Here is a 22,865-nt window from a genome sequence, read left to right on the forward strand (position 1 = left end):
AACTCCAGTCTGCTTCCAGTTTCTCTCTGGAGAATGCTCGTTGGTTTAGTCGGCGTTCGGCTCCCCTAACACGCGCTTCGTGACCACTCCATTAACTTGTCTCGTCGGCGAGCCGCACCGCGAATTGACAGAAAACCGTCTCGGCCGTCCAAGATTTTGATACATCTCGCGTGGTGTACGTTGACCTTCGTTCGTCCGAGTTGCCGGCGTCGAAAATCGTTCCCCTAGGAATTCGAGTATTCGGGAGCGTCGAGTATATACCTGCTCCACAGTTTTCGGGCGCAGTGTCTTAATTGATTCCACGACACCCAGTGCATCTCCGTTGAATTCGGGAGGAGGAATCAACAGGTTTTCGGACAACGTCGCGCGGATAAGAAATGTGGGGGAAGCAGTGTCGTCGGGATATCGAAGGCAGAGGATGATCCACGTTTCACAGGTCCAGTTGCAACTGTGATTAAACATTTCATTAACCACCGCCTTTAGTTCTAATATTATATTTGCGTACGATAAGCTGCACGCCGCGATACCTGTCTTTACAGTTTTACTCCGGTTTTACTCGGTTCACGCTTCACTCTACTTACGGCTGACCCTGTTCATAATAATTAATGGTGTTAGACTCCATGAATGCCTGCGGACTGGTCATGCTTGGCTCTCGCAGAGAATAGCATGCGGTTTATTTGGCTGAGTCCGGCGCTGAAATTTTTCAAAAGCTTTTCCCTCCTGTCTCAGCCTCGTTTCCGCCGTTACACTCCGCCAGCAAGTAGCATGCCGCGTTTTCACTTCGACCATGAAATCAGTTAAACGACAAGAAAATTATATGTTGAGCCGCTCGCGCGATCGATATATTATACAATTTTCAACGTGGTATCGTCATGAGACAAAGCAGGATTATTTCGGGACGTGTGTTAGCCTGTAAAGAACGTATCGAGCCAAAAACAAAAGAAATACATTCGAATCCTTTATCGAGAGAAAGTCCGTTTAAAAATCTTTTCACTTGTATTCGAGAAACACCACGAGTATAAATCAATAGCCTCTGACTAGAAACGTTCTCGCGCGTAGTGGTTTCCGCGCGCAAAAGGATTTTCCGAAAGAATCCTTCTTTTTCGAATTTTCGCCACGTTAGATGCCACCGGACACGTGTCAACATGCCCGGGATGTTCACTTTTACCTGGCAGTGAAACGAACGAAATGGACCAGGCGAGGATTAATTACCGAGACGAAACGTGATTGCAGGTGTGCGATTCCTCGGAGTAAAGGGGAAGCGGGCGCATAAGGATGCGCTTACGCAGGAAACGGTGCATGTCCCGGTGACGTTACAGAAGCTTGGATTTAAACAGAGGAAGGAAAAAAAGGAAGAAGCAAGGAAAAAACGAGGTGGAAAACGCCGTAGAGCAATATATAACCACGGAAGCACGGATGACGCGATGAGACTGAGTCCGATTATCCTGTCGTGGGCCACGGCGAGCTGGCTCGGTCCAACCGGAACTACGGCGATACGGGCCCAGCCACCGAAGGACTTCGAGTTGTCCACGGAATTCTTCCTGGTACCTAGCGACGCGGCGATGGACAAGAACGGTTTGGCCAGCGTGGCGAGTGTCATCAGTGTTCCAGCGCCGAACAGGACGGTTTCGGTGTCCAGGCTGCCCCCTGGAAAAAAGAGCCCGGAGATCGAGGCCGATACTCAACCGTACCCGAGGTCCTTGCTCAGACAACGACCCTGGGCTCTTCCTCTGGCGGCCCTTAGCGCAGCCACGATGCTCCTCATGGCTGGCTTCGAGGTTTTCGTACTGCTCAAGGTCGGTTCGTTTACCTTTACGACACCATTTTCCAAACTGATCTTATAACGAGTCCGACTCGTGGCTAAAGGAAGATTCGAAGTTATAAATATGTTTACTGCTCTCCGGGTAATGAAATAATACAATAATCGATAATGATCTACGAGAATTTCGCGTTGCGTATGTTTTGCTGAGTCGCTTGACACGAACGGAGATGTTTTAATGAGCCTTTCGGCTGAATGAAAATTAAAATAACCATCGCGTTCGCGTGTTTCCCGGGCGGATTTTATGCCGGGCGAAAGTACGGGTGGATTCGGGATTATAAATAAATTTATTGCCGAGGGTAATGAAGCGATGCAGTGGTTATAATCTGTGGGACTTTTGTCGTTTATTTCGTTTGTTCGACCGGTTAATCGTAATTTTCGAGATTCGAGCGGGCAACTTTGGGTTTCGATGGTTGTTGAAATATTTTGAAGTTTCTTAATAAATTTAGTAAATATTTGTTAGTTGAAGAGTAGATGAAACATTGAAAGTAGTTATGTTTATAGTTAATTCGTATTATTGATTATTAAATTTATTGACGTATAACAGTGAAATATTATTTATGAATTTGTTTCGTTATTTTAAGAGAAAAAAATTATTTCTATAATTTTCTATAACTTTTTATAATTCCTAGTAACGCTAATAATAAATAAAGAACATAAGATTCATTAATTTCTTCTTATATTTACGAGATTTTTGCGTTTGAACGCTTCAACGTTACAAAAAGGCTTCCCGGTTTTCTATTTGCTTCTATCCTTCCATCATCTAAGAACCGTGTTTAAAAGGTAAAGAAACTTCGAAATGAGTTCCTTTTAATGGTGCAAAGCAAATTTCACCGATATACGCGGTAGTGCGACACCGAGCCCATGCACAAGATTATTTTCGAATTCAGCTAGGATGGCCGTTATAAAATTTAATATACAGGTCGATTAGTAGATTTCCGGAAGATAAACGCGGGGGAAATTTCTTGGAAGCAGATCCTGAAAAAGCTGGAATAGCATATTGCCGGCCGAGTCTATCGTGTTCAATGATACGAAACCGATTTTCGCGGTCGTACAATTATTGGTTAATAGAGATTTGAGGAAGCGTTGAGTTAAATAGAGCTTAGAAAAGAATTTTTCTCTCTTTTTCTCTTGAGAGCACGTGGCAACGTGAACAGGAGCCCATGGTAATTGTTTTCGTTCGTATCTCGACAAGCTCCAATAACTAGCACGCTCGCAATTTCGCCGAGACCTAGGCCTAGTTTGCATGTCGATTGCCTATTTCTCTTTCCCGTGTCGTCTGCTCGTATCGATACACTCCATTGAACAAGAGCTGCCAGGAAAGTCTTCGATACCGAACTCGATATTTATGTCGCTCATAATGTCTACCGTTACATTACCCAACGCTTTAAAACTAAATTCCTTCAGTTTTTATTTAAAATATACAAAGTACAATCGCGGTTATTTCTTTTATTGGGGAAGTATAAATGTCGATGTTTTTGTAATTAACGAAGGAAGAGGAACAGGTTTTGTTCTCAGCAATTCTATGACACAGTAGGCAATCATTATTCTAATAGATCGGTGCAAAAACTTTGTCGAATATGTTCGACAGTTTACTTTACATAATTTTGTTTGTATATTTCAATAATTTATCAGTAACACACAATTTATAGAATTAACTTTTTTTTATAAATTTCATGTTTATATTCGTAGTTTAATTTGTTTATTTTAGTGATAAACATTGTTTTGTTTAGACTGTTTATTAATTTATTTAAAATTACTGGTTACTTTATTTTATTTGGGAAAAGGGACCATTTATAATAGATGTTATTGATTGTTTTTATAATTACTTTTTTTCCAAAATTTATTTTAAAATTATGTAACTTTTCAGTGTGACTGGCAAATATGATAAAGCTCTTGTATTAGTTTAATATTTTAATGTACTGCAATGCAAGTTTTCTTTATGAATTTAATCAGAATGAAATAAAATATTTAAGATAACTTAGTTTCAACCTTTACAGTAATGTGATATCTAAATACGTACTGGTAATAGTTTTGGTTTGACTTAATGATTCTAATAACAATTATATAATTGTTTGATGAAGAAATATTTTAAATGAGAGTAATAAACTATGAAAGTAGAATGTTTAATATATATTCAACACATAACATAATTTTATTACAAAGTTATGAACTATTATGTTTAGAATTATGTATTGTTGAATATTAAAGACAAGAATTCCATCTATAATAAAAATAAACAGAACATTGTCGTTTCCATAAGGAGAAATTTGTGTGATAAATCTAACCATGAAAATAATTAATAAGTCAGATGAATTGAATAAAGGTGCAATTATACATTCTGATTAGAGAAATTAATATATGCAATTACTTCAAATTATTTAAGCGCTGCGTGGAACGATTTATTCTTTAATTACGCATCAATTACATCTTGACAATTTAATACGTGATGATTCTCATTAGATATTATTGATGTGTTAAAAATTAGTGAGATACAAAACTGCAAATAAGACTGAGAGTCAGCCTTGAAGTTTACAATGAAATACTTTCTGATTGCCATATTCAGGTTTCCTTCACTGAAGAAAGAAAAATTAGAGCATGCAGATGAACTCGCGTGTAACATAATACTGGAGTTTCTTTAATACAATACTTATACACACTTTAAAATTTCTCTTTAATCAATAAAGTTATATTACGTTACAGTTAAATTCATAGTATATCGAATGAGAATACCATTTTTTTAATAAAATTTTTATTAATTTATGTTTATCCATTTCCTGAATTTATTTCTCTGTATTCAATGAGAAAAACTTAAAAACTGACACTCTATGCGACAATGTTACAAATTTATATTTTAAGCAATAGTTTATAAAATTTAGAAATAAGGAACATTTAATTATTCAATTACAGTGTTTTTTAAGTAAAAAAATTGATTTGTTTCGTTGTGCTTCACACACATGCATATTCGATAAATATATCTTTCATAGAGTTTGTATCCTTGAATTAATATGTCCTCAAAAATTTACTTCAATGTAGTTTTATCTTTACAGCGCTAAGTAAACAATTAAAGATTTGTATACATATTTTACGATAATATCAGAAACAAGAACAACCTTAATGAAAAGAACTATATATTTTATAGGAATTTAATGATAAATTTTCTCATAATATTGGTACACAGTAAATATAAATTTCTGAGTATTTTTCTAATATATAATTCTTAAGTAAAAAGTACGTAATAGAAAAATGCAATCAAAACAATTATTGTTTAATAAACAGGATGAACAAAAATTTGTTCCAAAAATTCTTTTACGATCAAGGACACACAATATATTCTTTGAAATAATTTCTCCAAGAAATTATAATTACAAATACAATACGTATAAAATCACATTCTTATTAAGTGAAAGTGTGATCTTTAGTTCATTTTACAAATGTAAATTACTTCGGTTAAAAACCATTCTTGTCTATTATACATAAAATGTTTTCACTCATTCTAAGTTTGTGAACGTTAAAATGATTATTATTTAAAAAAAATATCGTGTAAATGAAATAGTCAACGCAGGAAGTAACCTATCATTTACAGGCACTGAAGAAAGTACCTAGCTACCCTTGTACATTTTTGTTCATTTTTCCATTTCCATATATAGACGAGAACGTTGAAAACTATTAACGAACTGGTAGTTTCATTTAACATCGTTAAATTTTCTATTCCATTGCTTTAGATATGCACAACGTTTTCTAGTTGTGATATATGTGTAATTAATTTTTGAAGTCTCCGTGTCGGTTCGTTTAATTAATATTTTTCTGCCAAAGTTAATATTAATCTGTAATAGTAGTTTTAAAAATTTATAAAAAATATTAATCAGGAACCAAATGTTGAATACTAATACATCTTTTATTATATATATCTTTTGTTCATTCATGAATAGCACCAGAATTGTATTTCTTTAACCTGTTAACTGTGAAATTTAATTTGAAAAATCATTCGTTCTGCACGCAATAAAATCAAAAAATGAAATGTGTACTCGTCAAACGCAGGACGACTGCACTTAGAGTATATTTGAATGAAAAACCAAAGCAAAACGAAGAATTACATGGTTATCTGAAAAAATAAAGAATTCATCGTTGAAAGAATTAGTATCATTTCAAGCTTTTAGATAACCTGTATATTCGTCAAACGCAGTTAATTGGTTAAATAAAGTATCACACACGTATGCTAATCATAAAAAATTTGTTATTTTTCAGGCAAGAGTAACCGCGCCAAATAGACGACATTTATTTTTGGGACAAGCGCTTCTCCTAGGTCTTTTCCTCTTGGCAGGCCTCTCAGCAGCAGCATCCCTCAGTCAAAACCTCATATCCTGCGCCGCATTTCGATTAGTCGGTTTACCCGCTACTCTTGTATTTGCGGCTCTCTTGGTTAAATGCGTCTTCTTACTTTCTTTGAATAGTGGCATTTATCTACCTGCGCCATATCAGGTGAGTTTAATAATAATTTATATTACCTAGAAAACTCGGTATGTAGTTGGAAACAACTAGCAACTATAATAAACTCTTTGTAATATCTATTTAATGTACAAACCTTCAGTTTCTTAATCATTGTACCCTAAAATGTTTTTAATTTATATGAACCCATACACAAATGTGTGTAATAAGAATTTAGTTTTATAAAAAAAGATTGTAATTTTACAAATATAAAATATTTTTGTTCTCAATATGGAAACAATATTAAATATATTAAACATTTCTTAAAAAATCATTTTCACATTCATATTTGTAACACAACGAACGAATTAGTGTAAGTTAAACGAGTTTCTAAATTAGTCTACAAATTAACACCCATAATTATCTACTTGACGATCTGAATTTAAAGAAGATTCATATCTTCCATTAACATTATTTTATAGTTATGGAAATACATGCATTCCATTACATTACCCGATTCCATAATACTATCGAAACGTATGATCTCTCGTTAAAATGAAAAGGAAAACTGTTACATGAATTCAATCACAGCCGTAAGTCCAGACGTAAGCGAACACATACAACGAAAGTCACAATTCATCCTCTTTTCTAATAACGTATACTTTCCCTGGTACAATAACTGTTAACAGAGTACCTACCGGCTTGGCGGAATAAAAACACGTAGCTAATACCGGCGGCTATTACTTCTATTCATTATGGAAGGGAATAAGGTAAAAGCACCAGTAGTTGACCAGTTAAGACAAATTTTCTGCGTGAATAATAGTAAACGCTTGCTCCTTTATTAACTGTTTGCACTCGATTTAGTTTCAATGTTGTTGAGTGTAAACTTGTATTTATTTTTAGGAAAATGAATTAAAGTAATTTACAGCGGTAAAATTCAACGTTTTATATTTATTTTATTTATTATTATTATAGTAAGATTTAATTTTTGTAATCTTCTAAAATGTGGTACTTTTTAAAACAATTTCCAACCTTCTATAATAAATTTGTATTGTCATCTTTAATGTGACATACGAATGCAAAGTGAAAATGCTGTTTGAACTTTTTATATTATGTAACAAAGTGAACTTTTTTTAAATAGTTATATTATCCAAATTTGTCCATGTTAGTAGTTAACCATTTATAGTCAAACCGAGGACACTAAAGGTGATTAGGTACTTTAATATCGTTTGTTTGCAACGATTATGACAAATTACAAGTGAAAGGACAAATATAAATGAAAAGAATTTAATTCCATGTTGGAAATTGGAGGCAAACAACCAACGTCAATGAAATAAATTGTTAGTTTTTACGATAAACAATTTAATTCAGGTAAAAGTGTTTCGGAGTTGGGTCGGTATATGCTGTAACATATCTATAGCACTTTATCGAAAGATTATTTAAAATTACTTTTAAAAACCTTATACTTTGCATTTTCCTGAAAAATGGTCAACCATTGATACCCGGTCAATTACTGGTGTATTTACATTAATTACAAAATATTTCACGCGTGTGAAGGGCTTATAACGCGATCACCAATATGTGAAGAATAACATAATATATACAATGTTAATTCATTCGATAAGTAGTTTCAAGAAATTCCGATAGACAGAGGATCACTTAATGACAGTTTTCGTTTTTCCTCACCAATTTTCTGTTCATTTTATTTCTGATTCTTGACATTTTCGATTACTAATTTACTATTCGTCGATACGGTTACAAGTAACCAATCAAAACTATAAAACTGTAAATTAGAAAGACACGTCTTGTCCTATGCTGTTCCGCTAGACATCAAGGCATCTTCTAACTGTAAGCGTGAACATTGAAAATCCGATTTTTCAAATCCTGATAGGTTAGCACTGACGTCAAAACTGCAATTATTCGGTAGGTAAAGTGTTAAGTCTTAGACTACCAACGGGATAATATTGGGTTATTCCATAATTAATTCGGTTTTTTTATATTTCCTTTATTTTTAAAGTAAAAATAAGCAAAACTGTTTTTAATCTGAAACACATTCTCCTTCGTTATCTATAAATTGTATATCTATACATTATAATTACTTTAAAAACAGTTTTGTTTATCTTTATTTTAAAACACTAAAAAAAATATAACCAAAACATCTTACGGCAGATAACTCGCTTGAATTACACTGTTGTCCATCGTAATGGTAATTTTGGGTATATTTTATGAAATAAATTCATTATTTGATTTAGAGATCAAATTATACTATTATTTGAACGTTTCTTCACAATTTACACCTAGTCAATTATGTTAACAGTAACTGTACCGCGAATCGGTCAAATGTCCAATTTTAAAATTTGAATAAAAATTCTGCGTTTTCTTTCAACATTTAACTTTATATCAATTCCTATTGTTCGATTAACCCTATATAGGCCTGTATAGCTTTAAATTCACACATGAATACACTGGGTTAAATTGATTTATTTAATTTTTTACCCCAAAATCAAAAATGAAGTTAAATATTTAATCAATTTGAACTTTTATACACGTAAGCGTAAACATTCAACGTCATTGAAACTTCAAAGTTATAAAATATATTAATTTTAATAAAATTATTTAAACTATTGAATACATTGTTAATTTGTATTCATAGGTTGATATTTATTAATTTCATACTGTATAAATTTTGTTATAGTCACGAAAAAATTCAGCTCACAGAGGGATCATCAGTTTTTCAATTTTTGCCTTTCCTTTTGTTTCTAACTTTAAAAAAAAGTCATCGAACTTTACCTTTATTTTGTTATTAGTTATTTAACTGGTCACACAAAGTGTTCACACAGTTAGTGTTAATTTTATTGCAAAATGAAAGAAGAAAAAATTCGATTAACACTAGGCTTGGAACACTTATTGTATAGTATATTCTATTATTTCTAAAATAGTTGATGTTCACTCATTTAAATCTTGCAAACCAAGGATTTAAAAATATACAACTCGAATACCTATCTGCGTAATTGCATTGATCAAAATTCACATAAACGTTTACCAAATGATCTTTAAAAGATTCGATATGCGTAAAATTGACGAGTTTAGTAACCCTAGCGTGTTTCAATCGATAATTCGATCGAAAGGCCTGGCCGTGCTAGTGTGAACGCGGCTTTATAAAACGTCTCACGGAACGGCTCTCTCACGGAGGATGCAAGGGATTATTCTTATTTCGTTATGTCGGAGATCCGGATGTCGATCTCGATCGACTATTTGTACGCGCTGGACGGGACTTGAATGAAAAGTAATTCAGTAGTAACGCCCGGTAGTAATAGCAGTAAGTGCAGCTGTCGCGGTCGTTAAGTACATCTCGTTGTACATTGAATAACGTTAATATTTCCGATATTCTCGAGCCGGCGGCGTAACGGATTTCACGTGTATCGTTTTGTTAGTCGCCGGCAAGTAGGTGCGATTATACGCATTAAAGAAAGCGATGATAAGAGCGGATCGAAACCAGTTTGCGAAATGTCTCATTGGAAAAATCACGCCGGCTTCTTTCTTGTTACGTGTATAATAATATTTTCTGATTGCGTTTGACGTGCGTCCCGTGTCATTATACCTTTCTTAGGCGATCGCTCGGCTCGAAAGAAACCGCGCCGCGGAAGACCAGCATTAACATATTATTAATTAAGGCTGGCGATCAAGGAAAAACGAAATACCCTCGCGCAGATGGTTTAAGGCCGATCGCCGTGTAAAAAAACCTTACTAACACAGCGTTAAACAGAATTACTTTTTTACGATCGAGAGATTAATATTAAATATACCGTTGATTTACGAAAATTTTCATCGGCAGCTTTCAAGTGATATCGAATGAACTTGCACGTAAGAATTCTTAACTCTGCTGCTGAAGCGTTTCCGTGGGCTTATTAATGTTTGTAAGGATTTCATGTGTTTATGCAGCACGAGGAATTTATGTATGAATGTATTATAAATGTATGAAGTGTGGAATGTATCCGTCACAAGACAAGAATTTAGTCAGGTGAAAGATATCAAATCTTAGGCGAAAAAGTAATTGTAAATGAAATCAGCTGATTAAGATTTGTGAATAAAGTGGATGAAGAGTGGTTAATGTAGGATATTAAATTAAATTAAAGAATTACATACTGTATAATGACAATTCGTATTCAGTATCACACAAAGTCAGTGTTTCATACGTGTGCAGTTCAAATCCCATTCTAAGCAGCAGCACTGTGCTAATTACTCTAACCGACTGTTCATTAACATCGGTGCTTCAATAACCTGTATACAGTCACTCGCAAAAATTCGCATGTATCTGCTAAATTTCAAATATTTGGAAGAAAACAAGGATTTCGGATAGTTTATGATCGTTCATTGTTTTGTTTGATAGATCAAGACAGATGTCGAAGAAATATTTATCATTTTTTAATATTAATTTCTACTACAACACCATGTTCGTAACTATAAACAATATTATCACGTTGAATGCCATGGGAGTCACCGATGACCCCCGACAAAATTGAATTATTATAATTCAGTCAATTAAGATATTCGGCAAGTTAAACGTGTAATAATAATAAAACGATTCAATTAAATAATTTGATATTATATTTTTTTCATTTTGCGTATTTTTCTACGTAAAGTCGTGTGGCATTCAATGTGTTAAATACGAAACACTGTTGTCAATGTAAGTGTGTACAAATAAACGTTTGCTGAATAATAATATCAATTATTTTATTGCATTGTTGATCGTCGAAGTGAAGCATTCAAATCAATTTACTAGTTTAAAAGAAGTAACGTCATTAAAATTGTTATAATAATTGTAGCCGGATTATCATAAGTTTAACCTGTTTACCGTGCACGACGAATTGTATACTGGTCGTTCGTATTCACCTTTATCTTCGGCTGATTTCTAGTTTTCCTGTATATTTACCTACAGATACCTGCATAAAATTATACCATAACGTCCGTAGGAATGTAAATTAAATTATAATTGCGTTCATTGTGGGATTAATTGCCTTAGATCGTTATCATTTTCATTTACTGGTGTCCGTACAGGTATTCGTAGTCAAGAAATTGCTTAGTTAACAGGTTAAGTGTCCTATGGAGTCTTTCGGACCCCGCATCAGCAGTTGTGGCTCGAAATATGTTGAATATATTTTCTTGTTACAGGCATTAGTATTGGGATTTGCCGTGCTGGTGCAGGTAGCTATCATTGGACAATGGTTTTACGGCGAACCGCCAGCCGTTGTCCAGGTACACAGTACAGGACCAGCTTCTACAGCATCCTGTTGCAAAACTCCTCTCGGACAGATCGTGGCATCCCTCGGGTAAACTTTTCAAATTTAAACTTTCCAGCGACACTATTCATTATGTTTTTGTGAGTTGTTACTGCAGATGTCGTTCGAAATTATTTTATAAAAGTTATTACGTTATCGTATCATTATTTATATATGAATGTATTTCTTGTATATAGCTTTATCAATTTCGTTTAATTATGATTAACAAAACTATAGATAGAAGTTTGAATAAGGGATTTTTTAAATAGTGACACATACTACATTTTAACTGGATATAAATTCTTACGTAACAAATATTATTAAAAATCTTCTATGGTACAATATTAATATTTTAGAAACTCTTGAGCGAATGGTTTTTAGGATTACTTAGTTTTTATCGAACTTCATAACAATTCATGTAGATTGTATGATTAATATTAAATAATAATTATTAAATATTTCATTGTTAAATAGATCCCTTAAATTTTTTAAATATACGTAATTCATCAATTTCATCCATTTCGTATCACTTAAATTGTTATAAAAATGCAAGAAACTTATTTCTATCATAAATCGTTAGCATCCCTCTGCGTGAAAACTGTTACTAATTCTCAAAATGGAACGATTTGTTATATGTTAGTAAATAAAACCACAAATACTTTACTTTTATTATACAATTCGTTAAACTATAGGCACTGAAATTTTCAGTTTTCTATTGTCTACTTATTTTCATAGAGTAGACAATAGCAACATTGCGCCTGATTACAAACAGGAACTGAAATTTATTATTTTCTTAAATGTTAGACAAATTTCCTACAATAATAAAGCTTTATTTAACATAGACATTAGGTTTTACATGATTATAACGGTAAAAGAACTTCGGTGGCTGAGAGTAAACGTAAGACTGCAAAAGGTTAAAGCATATTTCATTTCAAAATACGTCAAGCAAATATTTCTCGTCTGAATATCGTCACGTAGAACGATTAAAAAGGAAATCTACAAGGCATCTACTCATGTTTAATTTTGTATGTACAAATGTTTCGGATGAAACGTGCTCAGAATTTCATTGTCGACTTTCAGGTACCCTGGAGCACTCCTGGTAGCGGTGGCTTGTTTAGCAGTCAGGGCACGGGGCGTTCGAGACAACAACCGGGAAGCAGCGTTTATTGGCCTCGCTGTTGGTTTATCGCTTCCGATTTGGATATCAAGCGCGATCGGTTCGATGGCAGCTTCCTCGGAAAGTGACAGAGAGGCTTGGCTAGCGTATGGTTTATTAACTACTTCTCTACTGGTGTTCCTGACGATGTTCCTGCCGAAGGGTCGGCAATTGGCTGCGCTGGGTCGTGAGGCTCCTGACACGGTGATCCGTGATCGCGATGACGCCCTGAGCTCGCTACCTGGCAGCGGCTACTCGCCTTCTTTTTTCCACTTTAAGCCAGCCGAGGCTTCTTTGAAGAGAAAACTTCATTATCACAGTGCCGGTATATTTATATTACATTCATTTATGTTATATTCATTCATATTATATTCATTCTTTCGATAGAAAACTGTATTATCACAGTGCTAGGATATTTATATCATGTTCATTTATATTATATTCATTCTTTGAAGAGAAGACTACTTTATCCCAATGTTTGTATAATTATATTATATTCATTTATATTATATTCATTCCTTGGAGAGAAAACTGTGTTATTACAGTACCAGTATATTTACATCCTGTTCGTTTATGTTATATTTTTGTTTGTATTATATTCATTCTTTGGAGAGAAAACTGCATTACACAGTGCTAGTACATATACATTATATTTATTTATATTACATTTATCCTTTGAAAAAGAAGCTGTATTATTGTTTCGCTGGTAAATTTATCTTATATTTATTTAAATTCGCTATTAGTATAACGTAAAGCATAGCGTAAAGGGTGTTTTATAAATCTGAAAACTGAATAAAGTATTAGTAGTGTAATACTATAGGAATAGAAATACAATATTGTATAATATACATAAATACGTTATTAATAATAACGAAATATTTGTAATAACATATTCTATGTAAGTAAACATTAGTAATGACAAATTTGCAGAAGCAAAATTAATTATGCTACTAATGTTTAATGTGACATGTTATTTCAGTCAAAATTTTACAGAGTATTTGAATAATTTTAAATAATATGATTCCTTGAAAAACCTTACTAGTTGAAAGTTGTAGATTCATTGTTGAAAATATCAATTTTTAATTAGAAGAAAATTATCCTGTTACATAATTTTTCTGAAAATTGTCAAATAATTCCAATAACACGAGAGCATTGACTTATATTCATGTTTTATTAAAAATTCTATTTTCAACGAAGATAAACATAGATATTTAGACAAGACACATACGTAAATATCTCTTATTACTTTTACATTATAAATTTACTATTAAAATATAATATTTATGTTTTATAAAATACCCTATACAAATGAGACAATGCAATATTTTAAATAATGAAAATTAAACAAAAATTTGGCACAATGTTAAGTAAAATTAAATGAATGTTGTGTTTAGTTTAGAAGTTATCATGTGATTATGAATGTAACATATACAATATATCTTTATTTATCTCTATTTACAAAAATAATGGCGTCCCTATAACATAACAATCTGCACTTAAATAATGTATTCTCTATGAAAAAAAGTATCAGAAAGCATCAGACTAAATAACCTAGCATCTTTATATGAAACGTTTCAAAACTTGTTTTCATCTACCATAATCTTTAAAAAATATTTTTTGCATGTCTAATACCAAGTTACACGCGATGCTGATTTCATCATATTTTTTTTCTGTCGAAGAAATGAGTTTTACCCGTGTTTTCGTGCACGCACGAACCATAATGTTTCTCCCAGTTATCCTTGATTCTTGTTCCGTTTCGCTCATTCGATACAATATTAACGGACTCATCATATTTTTCCCATAACTGAATAAAAATCATCTACTTTTATTGTGCGTTACGCCGAACGAGTTCATTATACTTCAATTAATACGGCGAGGTGTTATGTACCGCGAATGTTAAAATTGTGAAAAGTAAGAACGGTAATTAGAACGTTTCTTATTTCCAGTATAACGAAATTGACAGTACAATTATATTATTTTTTCTTGTATATAACACTTCTGCATTTTTCTAGTAAAATTCGTTAATATTTCTTAGCAGAAATACGAAGAATATGTTGTATAAATAAATGGATTTAATTTTTACTATAATAACAAATTATTACAGATATTTTGAAAATTTAGTTGATTGTAACAAAATTAACGTGAAATATTAATACATTCTTCGTATTCACTGAGGTAACGTAAAATTGAGACGGTATCAATTTACTTGGTATGCAATAAAAATTTGTTCGTAGTTTCTTATTTTAGTCTACAATTCATTAAATACTATGTACACCTAACATTTTCTTATATAGGCAAAAAATAATGTCCAGTTGATTAACGTTAATAATAGCATTCGTTAATACTATTATCTAATTGTTTATTTATTATTATCTAATTATCTAATTTCTTATAAAACTCACTAATAAACTGTTAAGGATTTCCTAACGAATTTTTCAATAATAAACAATAATTATAATTGTGACCTAACAAGTCATCTCAAGCGATCGAGTGAACTATTGATCGAATTATCTTAATTATTTCTGTCGAAATTATTATATAAAAGATTATTATTGAATTCCATTTTATCACGATATAGTCATTGAAAATTCCATTAATAGGCAGATAAAGCGTCGATGTAAAATAAGCATGAATATCTTTAATAGTAGCTTAATTAGCACTATTCTTCACGTTTCTGTACCTACATATATTTTATCGATGTGCTTTGAATTGTAGATCGTGTGGCGTTAGTTTCATCCGCTATACCTGGATGCACTGCCTGCAGGCACGGTGGAAGTCCCATATACTCTGAAGGTAAGGGTTTTCAAGAATTAGCTAGTTATTAGACACTGGTGTTATCGACTAAAATAATTTAAAAAGTACGTTGAAGTATTTGCAATCACGCAAAGTTTAGCTTTCTCTGAATATTTTATAAAAGTTCAGTGAAAAATTTCATGAGTTTTTAATTACCTAAACATAGAACCCAAGACATTTCTTGCAACATTATAATTGAAAAATTAATTTAAATACATGTAAATATTACAACGTGATGAATTAAAACAGACTGCACAGAAATAGTTTTAATTAAACATGGTGTAAATACAATTCTTATTTCTATGTATAAAATATTCGATGCACAATATAAAATATTCAACGAATACTGGAGATATTTATAACTATAACGTGCTGAAAATAAGACAACTTTAAAAACTCAGCGCTATTCAAATACGTGAAAGATGATTGGGATTTATTGATAGCTGATAGGTAAAGAATGATTCTCATGATAATTTCACGTGGATAGTTAATTCAGTAAAATAAGGTTTACTGTATACCATCTAAAATTTAGAGTTTCTTGCGGTTGTTTAATTTATCATTCACCATTATATTGCAGCAAGTTAATCAAATTCACATTTGACCATATTGTTTTACAAAAAAAGGAATGAAACGAACATTTATGTTTCAAATTTTATTCTCTACTCTGTAATCAATTGATTACAAAATTGTTTAATTATCTAAGAGTTTCATAAAACCCATTTATTTATTACACCAAAAAACTCACTAAGTATATCTTAATTGAGGACTAAAGTATTCAAAAATGAGAACTAATTGTATTTAGCATTCTTTTTGCTTATAAGTGCAATAAGAAAGAAAACATAAAATGTTTAATGCAGTTGGATCTTGATAACGCCTGCGAATTCTTAGTTATGGAATTTCCTGTATTAAATCGGTTCTTTCTTCAGTCCGATTACGGAACAATAGATGAAAGAATTGTTCAGGAAATTTCCGGGCTCGTTTCTTCGGTGTATTCCCCTCCGAAACTTTTCCTCCGTTACGGCATTGCCTCTGGCGACCTTCACCTCGAGTAACGAACGAAAGGGAGGAAACACCTCGTGCTGGAAAGGTGGAGAGGGAGAAAGTTTCGAGGCGGAGGTCAAGCGCTTCTCCGGGAATTAAACTGGAAGGGGAAACGGATCCCGTTAGATCAGACGACGCTAGTTAATCGGTGTCTTGTTGTCGGTGAATGATCGAACCTTCTTTGATGAAGACAGATACGAACTTCTTTCATTTGCAAAACGCACTCTCTATGTACGCTGTCCGCTTTATAGCAAAATCTATTTTTGAATCAGATGCAACCAAGTATTTTCTTAAATAAACTTTATTTAATTGTTATAACTGGATTATTCAATAAATTATATTAAGAGAAATAAATATTTTAATATTGATAAATGTCATTTTCATGAATTCAGAGAGACATGAATGTTACATTAAACAAAGTAAAAATGTTACCGATTCATCAAAGGAACAATGAATATTCTGAAGTTCGACGCGCGCTTTTGAGTATTTCTAATAGAATGATATACGTTTAAACAAGTCTTTTTCTTTTCAGGAGGAAATTTTTGTAATGAGATTATTAATAATACTTCGTAAAACTTATTTGCTTCAATAATGTAAATGTATTTAACCCCTTGACAAACCTAAATGTTATTTACTTTTCTTAAATATAAATTAAATATTTCTTTTCTATTATCCATCGTTAATGTTTGAATTTGACGAATAATATAAGCACCAAATTCTTTTTTTTCTAATAAATTATTAATGTTAAAGTACTTTTATTAAGCATAATTGTAAAAGAAATCATCAAAATGATTTTTAGAATTGTGAAAGGAGTAGAATAAAAAAGTTGTTTAGATGTGTTTAAATATAGAATTAATCCTTTAGTTTATTATTTTCATTAACGATAAGAATTATTTCATTTTTAGAATTATTGTATTGTTAATTGTATTATGAAAAAGAAAAAGTGAAAAATTTTTATTCCATTTATAGATAATTTCCCAAGATTTTCATACTCTAGTGAACACAAAATTATACTATGATTCTTAAATAGACGATTATATTTAATGCTTCATTAAGTTTTATTTCAAACATAATTTAATGTGGCTCTTGTATGTGTTAGTACAAAACTTGAGTTTACACTGCAGTTGAAACCTGGTAAATGGAATAAAATATATATGTATAACATTGTTGTTATCTTTCATGTGTGATGAAATAATTTCTGTCAGAGATAGATGGTAGTTAAGTTTGAAACTAATTAATAATTTATTGATTTATTATTAATTTATTTATATACTATATATTATTCGTGGTTTTAATATTATTTACTTTAGGGATGGTATTAAATTGCTAAGTAACATCGCTTGTTTAGTAAAAACCATTTCGAATAACTGTTTTATCTTTGTAATACGTCTCTTTACCACAATGTCCATTATTACGAGTAGGGCGTGGAATATACAATAAATTGCAAGGCAAAGGTCACCAACCTGCAAGGCATAAACTATCCGCTCGTTTATGACACTGGTCATGATAATCACAATACCCAGCCGGGAAATACTCAGCTCGGGAATTTTATCGAGAACTCGATTAAACTTGTTTTATTTTATTTTCTGATTAACGTTAAATCTTTGTATTCATCCGCAAACATTAAAACTTTTCATTTTTCGGTATTTGTGAATTTATCATAATTATTTAGGAAATAGGTCTCTTTATAGATTTTGATGATTTTTAATCTGTAAACTGTTAAATTTAATTTGAATAATCTCTTGTGGGGTGCGTAAATAAAATCAGGCAATGACGATTATGCTACAAGGTTTTACTTCTGGTTGAAAAATCTTCGAAAGTCTTTTAATCAAAATTAAACGTAATCATTTTACATAGTAGTTTTAATAATAAGTTTAATAACAATAATTTAATCACATAAGATTTTTTTATCTTTTATATCTTCAGAGCAAATGGTAATTTTTTCACATGACAAGTATATGCAACGAACGCATCAAATTTGAGTTTTTTAAAGTGATATGCATACTCTTCAAACCCAGCGAACTGGTTAAATTTCTTGTAGAAATCGTCACTTCAAACAATCCCTTTTCCGGTTACAAAAATGTCGGATTCTTTTAGTTTTCGAAATATTCGTAAAAAGACATTGAATTTGAACTCGAAGTATTTTTTAGAATTATAATGTAAAATTGAAAGTGGGGCGGAACTTTGCACCTTTACCTCGAAAAAACCTACTCCACTAATACCTCTTGTTGCTATTTAAGTAAATGAAACAGATTTTTAAAAATTTCAGTGACATTTTTGATAAGTTTACCATTCAATGATATTGAATTATTAGTGGCATTGATCTCCCCTTTATCAGAGGATAAATAAATAAATAATTCTTAATGAAACAGATTGTCAGAGAAACTAAAATGTTATCAACTGAAGTGCACACTTTTACATATAATATAAATTCAGAAATCGTGGGAATCTGTGAAAATGTACGACTTAAGGATTATCATATATATGTTTATAAATTCTCGGAAACTAATTCCAAGTAGCGGCAACGTATACAGGTAAAAGTTATTGAGAATAATGTCTCTGACAATGTATTTCAGGGTCATTGAAATCAACGAAATTTACCCTTTTCTAAATAATTATCGAATTAATTAATACATCTTATGTAGTAATGAATTCTTTATAAAATAATCTTTTGATATTCAATTCTCACCATAATCATTTTAACTATTTTTTATTCCATATTCCATATTCTTGATAATAAATGAATTGATAATAGTAATAAAAATATATAATTACGTTGTTTATTTCAACTTAAAATTGCTATTAATTTTACTATCAATGTTACAAATGTGTTTCCTCTTTCAAGAAGTTATTGATCCAATTCATTTTGTTTTTATTATCTTTTCAGTGAGATTCAATTCCAGTGATAATAAATTACTCGTGCGTAGCAAGAAACTTTCGAATAATTACATGGTTGTAAAAAGTGTGACAGATGTGACCTACTTCAAATCGCGGTTACGTTTGTAAAGTAATCGGGCCACTGAAATTCGTTTTTAGTATTTTATTGGGAATTTCATGAATAGTGTTCCCGAAACTGAGCTCTTTTTGAACTTTAAAACAACAATAAATAAAAGATCATTGTAAACATGAATTATCAATAAATATAATTATGTGTACAAATGTCTGTAATTGGATATAAATTTTGAAAATTATTGTAAATTATATTAATATCAAGTATACATTAAAATTTAAATTAATCATTTTGGTCATAAATTTAAAAAAGGTATTTTAGTTAAAAGTGTCTTGAAAAACATTGGCTTTGAATTTTAAAGACGATTGATTTTTATTTTTAATATTTTCAAGTAATACAGGGTCTTGAAATCGATACAAAAAAATGTATAACTGTTATGTTCATAAATTTTTATCGTAAATACATAAATGAATAAATAACATTAAATGTATAAAAACTGTACACGTAGAATAGAACTGAAATCTACTCTCAATAGCTTCAATAAAAATATGTAAGTACGTGCATATGTACCGTTGTAAAACTTCATGGTCCGCAGCTTAAACGATATAATATACGATAGATACAAGAATATTATGCATAATATACTTTCACCACTGTTTGAAAATAATATCAAGTTTTGATAAGTTGTTCAGTGCATATTGCAAACCTAAACCTAGATTTTAATTTAATTAATAAACACACTACTTTTAATGTCATCATAATGTGCTTAGCTAATGAAAAACCAACTCAACCAATTCATTCCAAAAGAATTTGTACTATCTTCTGCTTTTAATAACCGATTCTTTTTCAATATGAGCATAAATAATACCTGTGTAAGAGTGCATATTAATTCGAAGTTGCATCACTGAAAAGTAGTTTGATGTAAATATTTTAATTGAATACTTACTTAAAAATAGTTTTAATAACAATAACGTTAATTAATTCTTAGTACGATTTCGTAAATAAATTTTCAAGGAGGAACTTAATATTAAAAAATAGATCATATTTTCGAATTTAAAAATTATTTATGCATTACTTATACACGTTATATAAGTGTTTCTTGTAGAAAATGATTTTATAGGTGTTTTTAAATAAAATAGTGTATAATTTTATAATGTTATAAATATTTAATTTATGGTTTTAAGGTGAACAAGACACCGATCATGCATTAATTTATTTTAACAGTTAGAGATTTAAGGCAAAATGTAACTACAGCACACAATAGAGCAGACATTCTTTTATATATATAGCTTATTTCACTGTTGTAGGTATTCATTATAAATTATTTATAGAAGAACACTTTAAAGCAAGATATAAGATTGTTAACTAAAATTAGAGCATGACAGGAGTCTAAAATATATCATTTGATTTGGGTGTAAGATTTTCTGCAAAAAACATTTGTAGAATATTCTTATTTAACGTATCAAATAATTACCTTTTAAATTAGAATATTCAATTTTTTCTAAATTGTATTTCTCAAGAATTGAAAATAATAAGGGCAAATTATTTTTCAAATTTTTCCTGCATTGAAATCTGTTGGAAAACATACGAAAATAAAAATTTTTTGGGCCCTCTAATTTTTCATTGTAACAAGCAATATTCAAAACTGAAAAGTAGACGTCTTCAAAGAATGTAGATGTGATTGGTATAGTATAGTCCCGTTTCTATAAGTTATTACTCTTCAATACAAAAATAATGCAGAACGTAATTGTTTTATTGATTAAAATGCTCATATCCGCGAATTGGACAAAAAGCGTTGCGTAACTAATTGTAAGAAAATAATCGAAACATACCTAGAGCGAGTGAAATAAAGTGAATGATGATGGGATCATCAAAGCGATACTGCGAATGTGTTACTGTGCAAACTCTTGATGAAAAAGAAAAATCTTATTTCAGAAAATATAATTAGAAAAATATTATCAACAAATTTCCAAAGTTTTCAAGTTAAAAATGCGTTTAAATACATTAGAAGGAATGTATATTGCATATTATTATATTGTTCTAAAATAGTATGTTAGTAAATAGTTTATAATGATGAGTATAAATAATACATATTGTTGGAAGTCAATATTTCAATGCCGTAATGATAATAAGAAATTTTTAATTTAGTTTAGTGATGCAAATTATGTACATATTGGGCAATATGTTTAAACGAAGTATAAGTCAAAATATGAGCATTTAGGCACAAATAATGAACATTTCAGTGGATTTAAAATAAAATGAAAGTTTCATTAATGTTTAACGAAGTTTTATATATTTGTATTTAATTATTGTATTAATAGAAATATTGAGTTGATGCAAACAATTTTTGCACGTAATTAACAAACAAATTGTCGAACTATGTTTTCAAACTATTATAACATGTATAAAGAACACTTTTTTCTTCGCTTTTATTTAGTTTTAATTTAGCCAGCGAACAGTTGAGAATTCTTCTTTTTACTTCTTCTAAAAAAGGATGTTAAAACTTTTGCATGAACCCAATAATAATAATTATTCTAAGAATAATATTAGTAATAATATTAGCGATAACCATAATTAAGGAACAAACGTTTGTATTCCGCAGATGTTCACGGGCCGATGGAGACATTTGTTTTGCCACCCGGCATGTACTTAAGGCCAGAAGAGGCTGGAAACTTATACACGACTTTATCAGCGAACCCGAATGTATTCTTTCAACGAGCAGCTCATCCAGGGATGATGTACTAATAACATACAACAATAACCGTCTTACGGGAAAGTCTGTGGAATTAATAAAAAGATGTCCCATTTCTACATTCTTAGATTAGATAGCCACAAAACAACAAACTGCGGTTTTCTTTGTTTTCTTTGGTTTGGCTTGTTATTGTAAATAGTATCACGCACGAGTATCACTTGAGATTTTAGTGGTTTCCTTTTGTAATGGCGGTGCTCGATTATTTCAATAACAAATCAAACAGTAACTACTGGAAACGAATTTCGCGTGAAAATATAATAAAGGTACCATACCTTTTTGATAATGTCTTTTCTTTTCCATCACTTACATATCAAGTACTATATAAGATTTTAATAGATACCTGTTAACATTGTTTAACTGTACTTAGAACGTTGATGTAGAATATTTTTGTAGTATTTAAGATTAAAGACTGGATGTTATCATAATTATGATTCATGATTCATTGACGGAAACTATACAATCTGAGATATCGAGGTATCATTTGATATTTTTCGATAAATTTTATCTCTCATAGTAATTGCGTTTATTTAGAAATTTCCAATTGTACAAAATATTCCTTAATATATAGAAGTATTATGAATATCAGCCTAGAATTTCACGTGTATTTAATTGATTCGTAAACTGCTAAGCACGTTATAATGAATTAA

The 22,865-nt window shown here is 31.0% G+C and overlaps 2 protein-coding genes across 5 annotated transcripts in view; one reads left to right on the forward strand and one right to left on the reverse strand.

The window, feature by feature from the left end:
* On the forward strand, positions 1 to 22,475 carry LOC116435191 (uncharacterized). 2 transcript variants are annotated; one of them, XM_076371918.1, is made up of 7 exons: positions 1 to 450; positions 1,234 to 1,796; positions 6,068 to 6,301; positions 11,420 to 11,577; positions 12,607 to 13,007; positions 15,398 to 15,475; positions 22,069 to 22,475. In XM_076371918.1, exons 2-7 carry the CDS (start codon positions 1,425 to 1,427, stop codon positions 22,209 to 22,211), a joined length of 1,386 nt encoding a protein of 461 aa, XP_076228033.1. In that variant the 5' UTR covers positions 1 to 450; positions 1,234 to 1,424; the 3' UTR covers positions 22,212 to 22,475. The 2 variants fall into 2 exon arrangements, with proteins under 2 accessions (XP_076228033.1, XP_031850369.1); XM_031994509.2 differs by having other exon boundaries at positions 1 to 436.
* Positions 12,887 to 22,865, reverse strand: part of LOC116435190 (G-protein coupled receptor Mth2) — a 27,816-nt gene continuing 17,837 nt past the window's right edge. Inside the window, exons 8-9 of one of the 3 annotated variants that reach the window (XR_012999669.1) lie at positions 15,367 to 15,440; positions 12,887 to 12,974 (exon numbers count right to left, since the gene is read on the reverse strand). The gene's annotated coding sequence lies outside the window, so the exon portion shown is untranslated. Of the gene's footprint in view, positions 12,975 to 15,362; positions 15,470 to 22,865 lie in introns of all 3 variants that reach the window. The other 2 variants (XR_012999668.1, XR_004236710.2) reach the window with 2 other exon arrangements.

The sequence above is a fragment of the Nomia melanderi genome, chromosome 11 (assembly GCF_051020985.1).
Source record: "Nomia melanderi isolate GNS246 chromosome 11, iyNomMela1, whole genome shotgun sequence".
Taxonomy (NCBI): domain Eukaryota; kingdom Metazoa; phylum Arthropoda; class Insecta; order Hymenoptera; family Halictidae; genus Nomia; species Nomia melanderi.